This window comes from Neofelis nebulosa, chromosome 2 (genome assembly GCF_028018385.1).
Source record: "Neofelis nebulosa isolate mNeoNeb1 chromosome 2, mNeoNeb1.pri, whole genome shotgun sequence".
Classification (NCBI taxonomy): Eukaryota; Metazoa; Chordata; class Mammalia; order Carnivora; family Felidae; genus Neofelis; species Neofelis nebulosa.
The window spans coordinates 127627216-127643976 of NC_080783.1; the positions used below are offsets into that span (position 1 = coordinate 127627216).

The 16761-nt window shown below is 45.0% G+C and overlaps 1 protein-coding gene and 1 long non-coding RNA gene across 3 annotated transcripts in view; one reads left to right on the forward strand and one right to left on the reverse strand.

The window, feature by feature from the left end:
* Positions 1-3741: 3741 nt before the first annotated feature.
* Positions 3742-10183, reverse strand: LOC131504210 (uncharacterized). The gene is made up of 2 exons (XR_009257863.1): positions 9360-10183; positions 3742-8416 (listed from the first exon to the last, which is right to left on the reverse strand). It is a non-coding gene; the product is annotated as an uncharacterized LOC131504210 (long non-coding RNA).
* A 140-nt stretch (positions 10184-10323) lies between these two features.
* Positions 10324-16761, forward strand: part of KCNA3 (potassium voltage-gated channel subfamily A member 3) — a 28301-nt gene continuing 21863 nt past the window's right edge. For both annotated transcript variants that reach the window (XM_058716246.1, XM_058716245.1), the window contains exon 1: positions 10324-13862. In XM_058716246.1, coding sequence (XP_058572229.1) covers positions 10487-12226 — 1740 coding nt within the window. In that variant the 5' untranslated portion in view covers positions 10324-10486 and the 3' untranslated portion in view covers positions 12227-13862. The remainder of the gene's footprint in view (positions 13863-16761) is intronic.

Below are 16761 nucleotides of genomic sequence, written 5' to 3' on the forward strand. Positions count from 1 at the left end.
AGTACTGAGATGCACTTAAAACACTCTCAGATTACATATTTGAATTGTGAGCATCTGGAATATTCTTTTTAGTTGGCACCTTTGAATTTATTCTTCATGCTGAGGTGGGCCCAGAGCTCTTGTGCTTCAGAATTATGGATAATTGAGTTTCAGCCCATTTGTTTAGAAATCAACCTTACAGTAGGGTGTCAGGATGAGCAGTGCATTATCTCCCAAAGCTATGAGCCAGTGTTTTCTGGGCACTTATATCCATTAATAATATGTATTGCCACAGCACATTCACTTCCTACCTCTCTCAGATATTGATACTCAGGAATTAAATCTCTCTTTTCGGATTTTGCTGTTTTATTCTCCTTGTTGCAAGAAAGCAATGTTCCCTGTGCCCATCTCTGAAGCCTGTCATCCTGCTAGGCTCTGGCCTAAAAGGGCATGTCCTCAACGTGGTTGCAGAGAAAGAGGGACCAGCTACATCCGTGGCTTGAAGAACTATGTCCAGTCACATTCTCACTGGGATTGATGTAGCAGCGGAAATCCAGGCAGCTTGGCATTGGCTAGGCAATGAGGCCATGGTTTTAGGAGGGTGGCCCTCAGCAGGATTCAGGCAGCAGTTGGTGACCCAGGTAGCAGAGCTGGTCTCTCAAGGAGAAGCGTGGTAGATGCCGGTAGGGCATGGTGGGAGGACGGGACAGGAAGTGGGACAGACGGCCATTGGTGCACACGCAGATACATTAGGGCTCACCACGGCGTACCAGAATTAGGGTTTGTGACCTACTTCAGGTCCCATTAAACTGGCATTGTTGAGGTGGCTGCCCCAATTGGAATGCGTTTGAGAATCACGTAGCATTGATTTTGCTAAGTGTAGACTGTTCGATGTGGCGGTTAAAGGCAGAGGTCGGCATGTTCTCCCCAGCAGGTGATGTGTCACCAAAAGGGCAGGCTCTCAAGCTCCTCTTGGCCTCTCGCTGCCTGAGGATTTAGGGAGGGGTCCAAAGTAGAGGAGTTCTGGGTAAGAAATCCTGCTTCCTGGGTGAACTGATAAGTCAGGAAACTGCAGAAACTTTGTAGGAGTGAAAAGGCTGAAAGAAAAGGAAGGGAACCCAAGATCTAGGCAGAGAAGTCAACTAATGCAAAAAAAAAAAAAAAAAAAAAAAAAAAAAAAAAGGGTCCAGCAGGTGCTATCGGTATGGGCAGGACTGAGGGTGAGTCCAAAGAGGTCAGGTGAGGCAGGATGTCACAGGCACATAAAAGCAGCACACACATCCCGTTCATCTTCGATGCCCATGTGTGGCACGTATAGATATCGCGGAAAGGAAAGGAGGGATGCGCTGAGTGAATGAGTACATTGAAAAAGATGAAAAGTATGGATGAAAGTTCTTTGAACTTGGCTGGAAATTAGTAACATTAAATTCTATTCTGACTCTGTCACTAAATGCTGGACTTTGGATGGAAGTTCCTTATACCTTGAGATACAGATATTATCATTCTATCTGTAAAATGAATGTATTAGTCCAGATAATCTTTTTTTTAATGTTTACTTCAACAAATATTTTTTTGAGTGACTACTAAGTGCCATGCACTGAGTTTTGAAGAAACAGATGCGATAGTACTAATAACCAGGGAATACCAGAGTTCTGATTCTAAAGGATGTCCTTTGTTCTCTGACTAGTTTTGTAAGTCCTGCTAAGTGTGGATGCTATTGGGCCACATTTAATTAAAGCCAGAAGTGAGAAGCCTGTCCTATTTTGAGATACAACAGATAAAAGACTTGCATCACATGTGGCCTTTTGCAATCAGAAGTATGAACATTTTAGTGCATCTCACCCACTCCCCCCTCTTGTGCATTGTGTTGTGTGGAAAGTACGAGTGAACAAACGACGGAGAACCTACTCCAGGCAAGACCAGTAATTGAGTACTTTCCGCATATATAATCTCACTTAACTCTCCTAGCATGTGACTCAGATATTATTTTCTTTATTGTATGGGTGAGAAACTGAGACAGAGGTCAAGTGGTTTTGTCGAGGGCACTCTATTTTTTTTTAATGTTTTTATTTATTTTTGAGAGACAGAGACAGAGAGAGAGAGTGGGGGCAGGGCATAGAGAGAAGGAGACACAGAATCTAAAGCAGGCTCCAGACTCTGAGCTGTCAGCCCATGACATGACCTGAGATCATGAGATCATGATCTAAGCTGAAGTTGGATGCTTAACTGACTGAGCCACCCAGGCGCCCCAAGGGCACTTCAACTCCAGATAGTTTGAATCCTAGGCTAAAACCCTTTCTGCTATACTACAGCACATCTTAACATTAGCTTGTTCTGAACAACATAATGGATAAACACACTCAAACAGTAGGCTTTTTCTGAAAGCTAATCTTTGACAACAGCATTTGGCAGGAAGTTCTGTTCACATGCATGTTGAGGACGGTTTCCTACATGTGGATTCCTAAATTCAAATGGAGTGTGATGGGGGTGGGAAATGAGGACATTTTATCTATCTATATCTATCTATCATCTTACCTTAATTTACATTATATTATATATCCCCAATTTACATTTACATGAACTGTAAATAAACTGATATACAGTATATGTGATTATACATCTGTTCATTTGAGTGACTATATAAACAGTGTGCTTCAGTTGAAATTGTTTAAGCATTTCTAGCTGTGCATACCAATGTATGTAGCTCAGTCATGAGGCATTCTAGGACCTCAGTAGACTGGTAAGGATATAAAGGGAAGCCAGGAATGATGCGATTTGAAGCTGGGGGAATAAATTCAGCTTTAGGACAAGTCCCAAAGGAGGGGGGTCAACTCGTAAAATAATAAAGTTCTAGGGGAAAGAATGAAATCTGGGTACAAGCTGGGGAAGCCTCATTATTCACAGGGTCCAAACCAGTGGAAGATGCAGGGCTACCGGACTGGTGATGGCAATCCTGGTCGTCAGAGAAGCTATGAAGTTCCAAGAAACCCATATGGCATAAATAAGAATTCCAGCCTCTGGCAGGTTTCAGAGTTTGGGGAGCCTACTAAAGGCTAAAAGGGCAGAGAGAATCTTAAACAAGCCAGTTGGGTTTCAGGGTAGGGCTTCAGTCTTAAAGAACAAAGTGGAGAGAACAGTAGCAAGTTAAGGTAGAGGCTTGATCCTACTGTCATGCAAAATATAGCAAGGGTCCAGAACTAGGCTGAAGGTGTGTAGGCAATGGGGGGATGGGGGTGGGAGGGGCATCCCAGTCACCTTGGGCTTAGGACAACAAGGTAGATTCTAGACCCACCACCATGAGTAAGGGTAAGGGTGAGATTTCCTAATATATTCTGACAAGTTTGCTTAGAATTGGTTCAAGAACTGAATTGCCCTAGCGGTAAGCTTGAATGGGACCTGAGGATTGGGTGGTAGCAATGCAAAATGTTAGTTTCCCAACTAGAGTGGCGTCGTCGTGGTTACTACAAGAATACACACAAAACACACTAAAGGATTCAAGGGTGATAGGCAATTTATTTTTGAAAATTATTGGCAAATAATTTTGGCAACTTATTTTCAAATGGTTAAGATAAGAGTTCTTTGTAGGGCACTTTTAACTCTTTGAAAAGTTGCAATTGGATCCAAAATAAAAAATATATAGAAGTCACATTGTCTAGTTGGGGGTGGGTGGGAAATAACTGAGTTATCCTGAGTGGAGACTATAAATACAGATTTTCAATACTTACAGCTATGTTTCGGTTGGCAAAGTCTGACACATCACAACATGTTTTAGTTTTATTTGCATTCGTTTTATAAGCAAGTAATATATCCATTGCATTTTCTTAGGTATGAGGAAGTCCCCAAAGAATTGCATTCATATTCTTTTGTCATTACAGTACCCAGTATTATTTGGTTCATCGTGGGCCTTTATATGCTTTCATTAATATCATCACCATTGTCATGAAAAGTCAATAAAATGGTAATACCATTCGACAGACATGTTGAGTTGCTCTGTCAACGTCATTGCAAAACCAATGACAAAGTAATCACACTGTAACATTTTGTCTGTAGATTAATAAAATATGCTTTGGTTTTCACCAGATTGGCAATACAAAAAAAAAAAAAAAAAAAAAAAAAAAAAAACCTTGCTCAAAACCTCGATCTATTTCAGTAGATTCCTGTAAATGTCTGCTGAAGTTTTACAGTTGCATGTCAATTTATGATCAACAGTTCACATTAATATCAACTCAGTCATGTGACTAAAACCACCCCTTTTATCTCTCCAAATTAATTTTATTGTGGTTCACCCATAGCCTCACAACAAGGACTTCACACAAGGAACGTGAGGAAACACAAGGAGTTTTCTAGATATTTTTAAACATTCTTCAGAGCGCCTGGGTGGCTCAGTCGGTTGGGCGGCAGGCTTCGGCTCAGGTCATGATCTCGCGGTATGTGAGTTCGAGCCCCGCATCGGGCTCTGTGCTGACAGCTCAGAGCCTGGAGCCTGTTTCAGATTCTGTGTCTCCCTCTCTCTGACCCTCCCCTGTTCATGCTCTGTCTCTCCCTGTCTCAAAAAAAATTTTTAAAAAACGTTAAAAAATAAATAAATAAGCATTCTTCATCACGTCCACTTTGAGAAAAACCACAGTGAAAGTATTACGTGTAATGGACCTCTTGCTAGAAGAAAGTTAATACGTTTGGCAGTGATCTAAAACCATTCAAATGTCTCTACAAATGTTAAGATTCCCGTCTGCCAACAAATAATTGGGACATACAGAGGGCTCTACTGCTTGTCTCATTAATTGCACAGCTCATCTATGATTAGGAGTGTGACTGCCTGATTTTTCAATACATTAACCAGAACGAGCAAAAGCCATGCAGGTATTTCAGTGTCTGTACTCTCTCCTACCCAGAAGCTTAAGAAGAAACACGGGACTTATTTAAATGCTTGGCCTAACATAATACTTGTATCTCTTCGGCTGCCATACTTTCTGACAGAATTCCAGTCTTCTCTGAATAGAAGTTATTTTCTGAAAATCACCCTGCCATGTGAGAACACAGACTAGACTGCTGGTTCATTCTGAGAGCCATCTTAACCCCAGGCAGAACCTGTATCTGCATCTATTTCTAGAATAACCCCTTCCCTGTGTCTAGCATCTTTCTTCTTAAAAATGGTACAGATTCAAGAAAGCGCATTTTATAGCCTTGGTGTTGAGGTACAGGACTAACACCTTCGTCACGGTCTATCCATCAGATTTTAGTGAATAAGCATTTATGCTTCGTGATTGTTCTTCTTAAATTATATTATTCAAAAATCCTTTATCGTATACCTGCACAATATCGGAGACTGGAAATACACAGATGAATGAGACAAGCCCTCTAACCCTCGCAAAGGCGGTCTAGGGATGGGCTTGTGAATGTGGACTTCGTTCGAATCCTGGTTCTGCCATGTCCTAATTCTGTATGATCTTGCAGAAGTGACTTTTCCCACCCTCCACTATTTGTCCGGGTGTAGAATGATACAGCAGTCATATTGCCTACCCACAGGCTGTTGGAGATTACTGCATATAAAGTGCTTAGCAGAGTCCTGACTTATTACTGTGTGTTCACTGCTCAATATGTTAGCTATTAATAGGAGTTCACACTCTCATAGGGACACAGATCATCACATACACACTAACTATAGTACAGTAAAGCCCTCTTATGGAACTCCGAACAAAATGCGATAGTACTTCTGATGAGAAAGAAAATCATGAATTCCTTTATAATCACTTTTGCTGAGTTTCTTTGAGGTGGTAAACATGGCTGACTGGGAGGGTGGGGGTGTCAGAAGAGTTGACATCTAAGCTGGGCCTTGAAGACTGAATTCGCCAGTGGGTAAAAGGTGGAAAGGGTGTCCAGTGAGCTAGAGCATGAGCAGATGCATGGCTGTGTGCAAGGGGGTGGCTGGCATGTCCAAGGACCAGTAAGTGGTGTGGAAAGAACACAGAAGATGGCTGCCAGAAGGTCAGGTCAGCACCAGGGTTCAGCCATCACGGCAGCACTAGAGAGCAGTGTGACCAAATCTATGTTTTACGGAAATAACTCAGCTACTTCCTGGTGATGAAATACATAGAAGAGAGACTGGAAGCAGGGAGCTTGTTATGAAATGGAGAGCCTGGACTGGGACAGTGGCAGTGAGAATGAAGAGGTGAGGACAGAACTCGAGAGGGACTTGGATGGAGAAGAGAAAGCACTTAGTGACCAACTGGATGTGGGGGGCAGAGGAGAGATTGAGGGATGACTTTGGATTCTAGCATGAAGTATGAAAAACAGGAAGAGGAACAACGTTGGAGAGAAAGATAATGAGTTCAGTGCTATAAATATTAAGCTTGGGGTCTCATCAGGAAGAATATCTAAGTAGGCAGTTTAGAATAAAATTCCAGAGTTCAGGACAGACCCATCCAGGAGGGTAGAGAAAGAGGAAGTGACACTTAAAAAACAAATTAATGCATATCTGCACAGCCTAGTCGGTTCTGGGAGAGAGAACCAGAACTGGACAGATAATTCTCCAAAATAACCCCTCTATACCAGCCAACTGATTCACTCACTGGACCTTACTATGCCTCGTGCGTTCGCTCTGCACCTTTCTTTCCACCATTCATCACATACTGATTAAGCGCCTCTTGTGTGTCAGGCATTAGTCTACATTTTGGTGACATACAAGTAAAAAAGTCAATACCCTGCCATTGGGGAGTTTATGTTTTAGTGCAGGAGATCGTCAATAAGCAAGTGACCAAATAAATGGAAAATATAAATTCAAAGAAATAAATAGAGTAAGGAAAAATAAAGCAGGTAAGAGATTAGAAAGTTACCAAGGGGGGGAAGGAAGGGGAACTCTTTGAAATCAGCCGGTTGTGGTCTGGGACATTATCCCTGATGAAGAGACATTTTCTTTTATTTTTTATTTATTTATTTAAATTTTATTTATTTTTGAGAAAGAGAGAGAGAGTGCACAAGCAGGGAGGGGCAGAGACAGAGGGAGACACAGAATCCGAAGCAGGCTCCAGGCTCTGAGCTGTCTGCACAGAGCCCGACACGCGGCCCGAACCCAAAAACCGCAAGAACATGACCTGAGCTGAAGTCGGACACTTAACAGACTGAGCGACGCAGGCGCCCCAAGATATTTTACATGGAGACCAAAAGTAATGGAGAAAAGCCATGCGAAAACCTGCAGAGTGTTTCTGGCAGAGGGAAGAACAAGTACAAAGTCCCTTGAGGTAGGAACCAGTTTAGTATGAATGAGAAACAGCCAGTAGCAGCTTGGCTAGAAGGGACCAAATAGTCACAGGGCAGCTTGTGACATTTCTGGCACAATGCTGTTGTAAAGATTTCACAAACTTGTATCCTGTCTTTCCAACTCCATGTAAGTCCTTTGAGGGCAAGCTCCTCATTCAAACTCCCTACTCCGATGCCTTGCACATAGCAGGCGGGGTTTCTTTTTCATCATTTATCTATCATTGTAATTAGTGGTAACTTCTAGACCTGCCTTGCCCCACTCTCCAACACTTCTGGACTAATTCCAGAAGCTGCTAACCATCTGGCAGACCGTCGGCGAGCTACTCCTAGTACTGTTGTGACCAGTAAGAAACTCAAGCTATGTCCAGAGCAACACAGAAAGCCCAAACCAAGATTCACCCTTGGTGTTTGCAAACCTGATGGTTTTATTTAGGGTCTACTATTGAGGACTTGAAATATGAGGAAAATCTGCACATGCTCAGAGACGCTGTTGGCTTTGCCACATTTCTATGCTTAAACATTAGAATAATATTATTATTATCCCGCAGGGGTGTCATGTGGATTAATGAGACATTTTCAAATCACTTTGAGCTACTCCACTGGGGGTACTAAATAAGTGGCATGTATTCCTCCTGAAGTGCTATTTTTGACATTGATTTGTTGTGATGGGTTCTGCTGTCCAACAGGGCTGGAATTCGCCCACCAACTCATTTCCTATAAACAATAGACCAGCTGTCAGAAGGCAGTGGTTTTCGGTTCAAATAAATATGAATTGAAGTGAACTAGTCAGCAATCAGAAGCAAATAGGCTGCTGTTAGAAATCTAATATTTATTAAGCACTCACAGTGATCAACTCAAGAGTTTCACAGTGTGATACAGTAGGGCGAACACTGGATTTGGAAATGGCCCAAGATTTTAGGCTCGGCTCTGCCCCTAACTAGCTGTGCGGGCTTGAACAAATTGCCTGACTTCTCTGGGCCTCCAATACAAAGTAAAGGCTGTCCTAAGAAGCTCATAATGAGTCTTCCAGAGAAGGCAAATACATGAAAGGAATGGAAAGAGTCGTTTCTGAAGGAAAGATACTTCACAGCAGGGAGAAGCTTGTGACCATCCATCACAGGACCATCCTCTGTTCTGGTCTCCCTTTGCCATTGATTAATATTAATTCCAGTACTGATTCCTGCAAATGGAGAAATAAATCACTTTCTAGGTCAGACACAGAAGTGCATGAAACATTTGGTCTTTAAAAATAGGGTCCTTGCCTTTCTACGAGCCAACCTTGCAGCAAGCCGGCTGTCTTATTCTTAGCTTTAAATATATGAATGATCGATTATACCGCTACCCTAATCACCAGCTGAAAAACAGTGTTCTAGTTTTGTGAGACTGTTTTACATAGTTGTCTCCTTTTACCATCTTACAGCACATGTCACCGTCTGCAGTGCCTAGTACTGACCTAGAGGTGAAGTCAAAGATAAAAGGCCAGTAAAGAACATAAATGCTTGTTGTACCCAGAAGAGGCAGAGGTGGAATCTACAGCTCGGTAGATTCTCTATTACTCGGTGAAATAACCGAGTAATGTACACCTCGTGAGCTGTTTCCCGTCACTCTTCATCCCAGGAATCCCAGTGGACCTGGGTTCAGAAAGGAGAAATGTTGCTACTCCAGAGCAGACAGAAATGCAAAGAATTGCTTATTGCGAAGTTCAACAAACATACTGAGTTCCTACTATTTATCAGGCACTTTGGTAGTTGCTAGGGATATGAACTGGGTAAGACTTCGTCTCTGCCCTAGAGAGCCTGGGTTGCAAGCGGTGGTGGGAAGTAGTGACCACAAATCGCAGTTACTGGCGGTAGAATTATTAGCTAAGGTATGATGGGTGAGGGAGTAGTCCAAACAGTTCCCTTTTGTAAATATCTTGAATGATACAGTAGAAAATGCATTCTAAAGCCTAGGGTCGACTCTAAGTTGGAGTTGCTAAAATGTCTAGAAACAACAATCTCAAGAAAGAGTTTAGGTTCAAAGGGGATAAAACTGTTGTCCCCAGGCCAAAATCAAGCAACAGAGATACAAATTGCAGGCTGAATGTTGTCCCAGTGTAACAACTAGAGCGTGGCAAACCCTACCACAAAGCCAGCAAGTGGAACATTAAGTTGAGGGGTCTAGGTACCCATCTTGCTCCAGTCCTTCCCACGACAGACTTCGGACGAGATGTGAATTTCTCTTCTCTTCCTCTCCTGTGCCCACCGACAGGAAACCTTGCTCTTCTTTAAAGACCTCTCTGCCCTCGCCAATCGCAACCAGGAACTTGGTCCTTGATTTTTCCCAAGGGCTGAAATCTCAGCCATTACCATTAGTGAGAACTAGTCTCTCCCTACACAGCAAAGTCCCTGAATGCCTTTAATGACTCATTTTCTTCAGACTCCGGGTGCGAAACTCATCAGCACCTATTACTCCGTTGGGCTTCTCATGCACAGAGGACCTAAACTGTTCAGAGCGCTCCAGGCCTGGCGGTCTTCCAGCTTCAGTGGGCTCAGGGTGTGGGCAGCAGACTGGCCTCTTCCCCCAGGGCGCCCACCGGGCCTGTCACTCCCTAGGTCCACCACGCTCCGGGCCCGGGGCGCATCTCCGTCCTCCCTCCTCGCCCGCCCCGGCCCCACGGGGCCCTCCTCCCCGGGCGGGCCCAGGCGGCGCGTGCAGGACGAGAAGGACGCCGCTCGCGGGGCGGTGGGGTGGCCCAGGCCGACCGAGAAGCCTCGCGGGCCGGACGCGAGGGGAGCACTGACCGGGGGCCGGATTCCCCGAGGGCCGCCTCGGCCCGCCGGGGGCTCGAAGGCACGCGGAGGCGCAAAGCGAAGGCCACTGGCGGCCACAAGGGGTGAGGCGGCGGGTGGAGAGGGGCCGGGCCCGCGGCCGCGGCGCGGGGTGGGAGCGGGGCGCGCGCCCGCGCGGTGGGCGGGCATCCTGAGGGGCCGCGGAGGGGCGGGCGCGCGCCCCGCGGGGGAGGGGCCGGGGAGGGGCGGGGGGAGCGCGGAGGCGGGGGAGGAGGAGGAGGCTTCTCCCGGAGGAGCCGGGCGGAGCGCGCCAGAGTCACACTGAGCCTCACGGCGGCAGCAGCGGCGGTGGCGGCGGCGGCAGCAGCAGCGGCAGCAGCAGCAACAGGCGGCGGGCCCGGCTCGGGGGCGGAGGCGGCGGAGGGGCGGGGAGCGCGAGGAGGAGCGACGCGGCCCGCGCCGCCGCCTCTTCCCGCCGCATGGACGAGCACCTCAGCCTGCTGCGCTCACCGCCGCCGCCCTCCGCCCGCCACCGCGCCCACCCTCCCCAGAGCCCCGCGAGCGGCGGCGGCGGCGCCCACACCCTGGTGAACCCCGGCTACGCCGAGCCCGCCGCAGGCCCCGCGCTGCCGCCCGACATGACGGTGGTGCCCGGGGACCACCTGCTGGAGCCGGAGGCGGCCGACGGCGGCGGGGGCCCGCCGCAGGGCGGCTGCGGCGGCGGCGGAGGCTGCGACCGCGACCGCTACGAGCCGCTGCCGCCCGCGCTGCCGGCCGCCGGCGAGCAGGACTGCTGCGGGGAGCGCGTGGTGATCAACATCTCCGGGCTGCGCTTCGAGACGCAGCTCAAGACCCTCTGTCAGTTCCCGGAGACGCTGCTGGGCGACCCCAAGCGGCGCATGAGGTACTTCGACCCGCTCCGCAACGAGTACTTCTTCGACCGCAACCGGCCCAGCTTCGACGCCATCCTCTACTACTACCAGTCGGGCGGCCGCATCCGCCGGCCGGTCAACGTGCCCATCGACATCTTCTCCGAGGAGATCCGCTTCTACCAGCTGGGCGAGGAGGCCATGGAGAAGTTCCGCGAGGACGAGGGCTTCCTGCGGGAGGAGGAGCGGCCCCTGCCCCGCCACGACTTCCAGCGCCAGGTGTGGCTGCTCTTCGAGTACCCGGAGAGCTCCGGGCCGGCGCGGGGCATCGCCATCGTGTCCGTGCTCGTCATCCTCATCTCCATTGTCATCTTCTGCCTGGAGACGCTGCCCGAGTTCCGCGACGAGAAGGACTACCCCGCCGCGTCGTCGCAGGAGCAGTTCGAGGCGGCCGGCAACAGCACGTCGGGGGCGCCCGCCGGAGCCTCCAGCTTCTCGGATCCCTTCTTCGTGGTGGAGACCCTGTGCATCATCTGGTTCTCCTTTGAGCTGCTGGTGCGGTTCTTCGCTTGCCCCAGCAAAGCCACCTTCTCGCGAAACATCATGAACCTGATAGACATCGTGGCCATCATCCCTTATTTCATCACTCTGGGCACCGAGCTGGCTGAGCGACAGGGCAATGGACAGCAAGCCATGTCCCTGGCCATCCTGAGGGTCATCCGGCTGGTGCGCGTCTTCCGCATCTTCAAGCTCTCCCGGCACTCCAAGGGGCTGCAGATCCTGGGCCAGACGCTGAAGGCTTCCATGCGGGAGCTGGGCTTGCTTATCTTTTTCCTCTTTATCGGGGTCATCCTTTTCTCCAGCGCGGTCTACTTTGCCGAGGCAGACGACCCCACTTCAGGTTTTAGCAGTATCCCGGATGCCTTCTGGTGGGCAGTGGTAACCATGACAACAGTAGGTTACGGTGACATGCACCCGGTGACCATAGGGGGCAAGATTGTGGGGTCGCTCTGTGCCATCGCTGGTGTCTTGACCATTGCTTTGCCAGTCCCTGTGATTGTTTCCAACTTCAATTACTTCTACCACCGGGAGACAGAAGGGGAAGAACAAGCCCAGTACATGCACGTGGGAAGTTGCCAGCACCTCTCCTCGTCGGCGGAGGAGCTCCGAAAAGCAAGGAGTAACTCGACTCTGAGTAAGTCGGAGTATATGGTGATCGAAGAGGGGGGCATGAACCATAGCGCTTTCCCCCAGACCCCTTTCAAAACGGGCAATTCCACTGCCACCTGCACCACGAACAATAATCCCAACTCCTGTGTCAACATCAAAAAGATATTTACTGACGTTTAATATATGATGCAAGTGACATGCTGTGCTCAGTATTGTGTGGAACGTGCCCCCTTGGTCTGTGTATGCCCTTGTTTTATACATTTCCAGACCATTCATCAAGGAAAGGACATGAAGAAGTGGAACGCACACTTCATTTTCCCTCTCCCTACTGCTTCATACTGAAACAGGTGTCTGTTTTGCAAGTGGGCTGCATTCTCTCAGCTCTCCATTGTTTTCTCCCCCTCTCTCTAATATTGCAAAGAACAAACTTACTTTAAACTTGATTTCTAGTACACACCCTCTAAAACAAACAAACAAACAAACAAACAAACAAACAAAAAGCAGCTGTACATCCTGGGAGGAAATGAAATTAAAGAACAGTTAGAGTAACCGCCTAACCTCAGAATTAAAAGACACTTGTTTCTTTACTAAGTAAAGCTGGCACGTACTTAAAGGATGCTTCAGTGTGATGGACTGTTCAACATTATTGAGTATTTAGTTCAATTGCCTACGCTGTGGATGTGTGGATGAGAAGTCTGATTAGAAAAATGACTTGTAAACCCACCGTGAGTTTCTTTGGTTTTTGACTGGGATTTCTTCTATTCGGAACCCCTCCCGGAATTTTAAAGATATATACAACTTTGAACGAAGGGAAATGCCTGAGATGTCCTGATCTGACTAATCGGTTGCAACTCTTTGGGGCTTGTTGAGCATTTCGAAAGGGGTAGACTAACAGATTCCTCTGAACTTCTGTGTGTGTGTTCCAAGCAACATCTACCAAAGTGTAGAAACAGATGTTTTCAGCGCTGCTGAGAGAAACAAACAAAATTCCTAACGCGTCTGCGAGATAAGCTTCTGCAGTATCACAAGAAGATTAAAGTGGCAGACACTCCTTCCAGCGGAAGTTACTAATTCGGACCTGACTGATGCAGTTCCCATAGCAACCCATGTTTCCTGGGAAACCCGAAAAAGGTTGTCATGGCATCTCTTGCTCTGTAGCCCCACCCCCTAGCCCCTGCTGTTTCCACAGTAACCTTTCCAGATGGTTCCTACTTACAGGATGTCGGAAGGAAAACCACTGTTTGAATAAACCGCACAAATAAAGTTATGTCTGAGAATCTGAGGGTGGTGAAATGAATCACAAAATGCGTTATTTTTTTACTACAGAAAATCATTGATATCATCTCATAATGATTGAATCGAGAAGGAAAATATTGCCTTTGGAATGTTAGATATACACCACAATGAGGCATGATTTGAATTCAATGCCAACAATTAGGCAATAATTTAAAAGGATGCTGTTTTCTTCCTCCAGGAAGTTTCAAGCCAACAGATGAAATTTAAAAGCAAATGTAAAAGCGTTCTGTACATAAGCATATGAAAGATCCAATCAGTGTACCTGAAACCTTACTGCAAGGGACCTTGAGATTTCCTCTTAAAAAAAACAAAAAAACAAAAAAACAAAAAAAACTCCAGATCCCACAAGAGCACTTGAAAAGCTAAGTAAACTTTAAAAATATAAAGGATGCACGCTTTTTAACTGAGGGAATTGCAGACAATCAATAAAAAAGACGGATGGGAAGTAACCAAATCTTGGGGAAATACCTGCAAGTTTCAGCCACACACCAGGGTTGCCAGAAGACACACAGAGAATCAGGTGAGCACTCTGGGGGTACTGAGAGCTCTCCCTCTTTGTACAGGGAACCAGGGAAATGCTGTTCCTGTTTGGGTTGGTGCTACTTGCAAACCCAGTAGTTTCATATTAATTACGTGCAAGTGCCTTTTAATGATCAGTTACAACATCTTTTCCATTTGATTCCCTTTTGTTAACTGTCCTTTGCTTTCTGTTGTCTGTGGCAAACGGATGGCAGGGGGGAAGTCATCGCTCTACAGAATAACCTTCACCCAAACTGAAATGAAAATGATTCCATTCCTTCTACTAACTCTCTTGGCTTCTGCACAACCTGTTTCCCCTTAAAAAAGGATAAAAGGCAGAACCTACTGCTGTTAGATTATTGGCCCAATTTTAACGTACACAATTAGTCATACGCAGCAGTACGGTTCTTTTCAATAAAAAGTGGTTAAGGTTACAATAAGGGTAACAAATGTGTTTAATGTATTTTAACAAAACCATTTTAGTTTATATACATTATATGTATTATATGTTATACATTGTCCACAAGTATACATTGTCCACAATTGTTTCTTGATATTGATAGGGTATGACTAACTATTCTATCTTAGAGTAAATTAGAGTAACCCTGAGTCTAAAACTCATATTTTCAGGTAGTCAGAAGCCTGCTTACTTTATTGTTTGTGTATTTAAGACAGTGAAAAAGAATGAAGACTGTATGAGGGGGAAGAGGAAGGAACAGACAAATAATAGAGGCAGGAAAAGTATATGCATGTTCATTGCTTTCTCTGTACGTGCATGCAAATAGGACTCCTTTATCTAGTTTCCTTTGCTGCTTGTTAGAGTTGCTTTCACCACTGATCTACCTTTTGATCAAACTCTTGGTGTTCTTAATGACCAGACATTCTTTTTGTGACCCATTTTGGTGGTAAACTGTTAGACACACTATAGTAATAACGTAAGAATAATTTTTGTGTCTGTTCTCAAAAGATCTGGACGTGAAGATGAACAAAGTGCAGTGGCCCTTTATTCGTTTTTTTATTGGAAAATATAGAAACCTTGCTTTGTTGTGTGAGTAAATTATGGTTGTACCATAATTTTTAGAATTGTATGATTATTAATAGTAATATGAAGAAGACCTTTTTCTTCAATCCAGAGAAATAGTGGCTTTTTGAATCATAACTTTGACACAGTATAATTATGCTCTAGTTGCCAAACTAAAAGCTCCTGAAAAGGTATAGGTTCTGTATCTTGACAAAGTTTTGGATACTAGTGCCTACCACAAAATGCAGCACTTTCTATGTATTCAGTACGTATTTGACGAGTGAATGGCTCTAATCTTACATTAAGGTTATTTTAAGGTTTTTAATGAAGTGATTTAAAGCATGAGCTCTGCAATCAGACTGCTAGGGTTTGAATCCTGACTATGCTGTGTGACACTGAGCAAATTACTTAACCTCTCTGTGCCTCAGTTTCCTTATTTGTAAACTGAGGATAAGAAATGGTACCTCGTAGAATTGTGAATATTAAATGTTGATACAGGCATGATACTTAGAAAAAAATAATTGCATGGCATGCAGCAGAGATTTTGCCAAGAGATTACATTATTATTGTGATTGTTACTTACAAGCATTGTATAATTACTACTGAGGTTTGCAAATGATATGACATACATAAATAATCAGTGTCTTCCTATTTACTTTCTGTGTAACAATAGTAATTACCATTTAATTACCATGTCCTGGATGCTCTCAGCTCTGCAAGGTAAGTGGTATTCATCCCACTCTAGGAGGGGAAAAACTAGATGGCTATGGTTAAGTGATTTCCCAAAGACTTCCCAGCTAGCCAGAAACCCAGCTATGATTAAAGCCAGGTCCTTCTGGCCCCCAAACCCATATTCCTTTTATTGGGTGACTTGAAAGAGATTGAGAAAATAAATTTCTTATGCTTTTAGGTTTGACTTCAGCCCATGTTACTAATTAATGAATTTCTGTAAAGAATATATCTCCAGAAACCTATTTTATGCAGTATATTGAAAATTAACCCTTTCTAAACATCAGATACTTTTAACCATAGGGATCAAGTATCAGGTATTTAAATTGAACAAAGAGATTGACTTTTCTAGTAATAAAAGATCACTTTCTTATATTATTGATTTGTCTGGATTTAATATTATACTCAGAAAGTATAATTAGTCATAGTAGTGATACCTGCTAGGGCAATAGATATTTTTCAGTTTTATGATTAATTTTCTATTTTCATGTGCTTTAATCTACAATCGATAGTACTATGCAAAGTGTTATTTTTTCCATCTCCTCATATTTTGCCTAGGTTACTGAAGAACGATGGCAGCAAGTAGTATAAATATTTTGACTCTCTCTTGAGAAAGGAGAAATTACTTAGAACAAAAAGATTGAAAGCACAAGGAGATTGCGAGCTCATTGAAATTTGTGACATGATTGCCTTACCTAATAACTCCATGGATCTTTAAGAGCATCTGTGCTCAAAGAAACAATAGAATATAATTTTGGCCCACATAATAGCTGTAGCCCCTTCTCTAAGGTCCTAAATCATTTAGAAAATGAAAATGGATAGTGATTTGGGCTTACAGCAAAATGCAAGTGAGTCTAAGTCCACATATATCAGTCAGCTTTGCCAAACCACAGGCTTCACTGTTGAGCTCAGTGCACGTCTTAGATGTTGAAAAGTATACATATGTCTGTGTGTACAAAAGATTCATGAGAGGAGGTGTGACTGGAACAGGGCACATCCATCAACACCCTGGGAAAAATGTACATACCCCACAGCTGGTGAATCCAGAGATGAAAATAACAGCATTGCTATTTATTTCCTTTATGGTGCTTTTAAGCTGATATTATACCAAATTTTAGTGCCCACCAACTATTATAACAAACAGCTACAA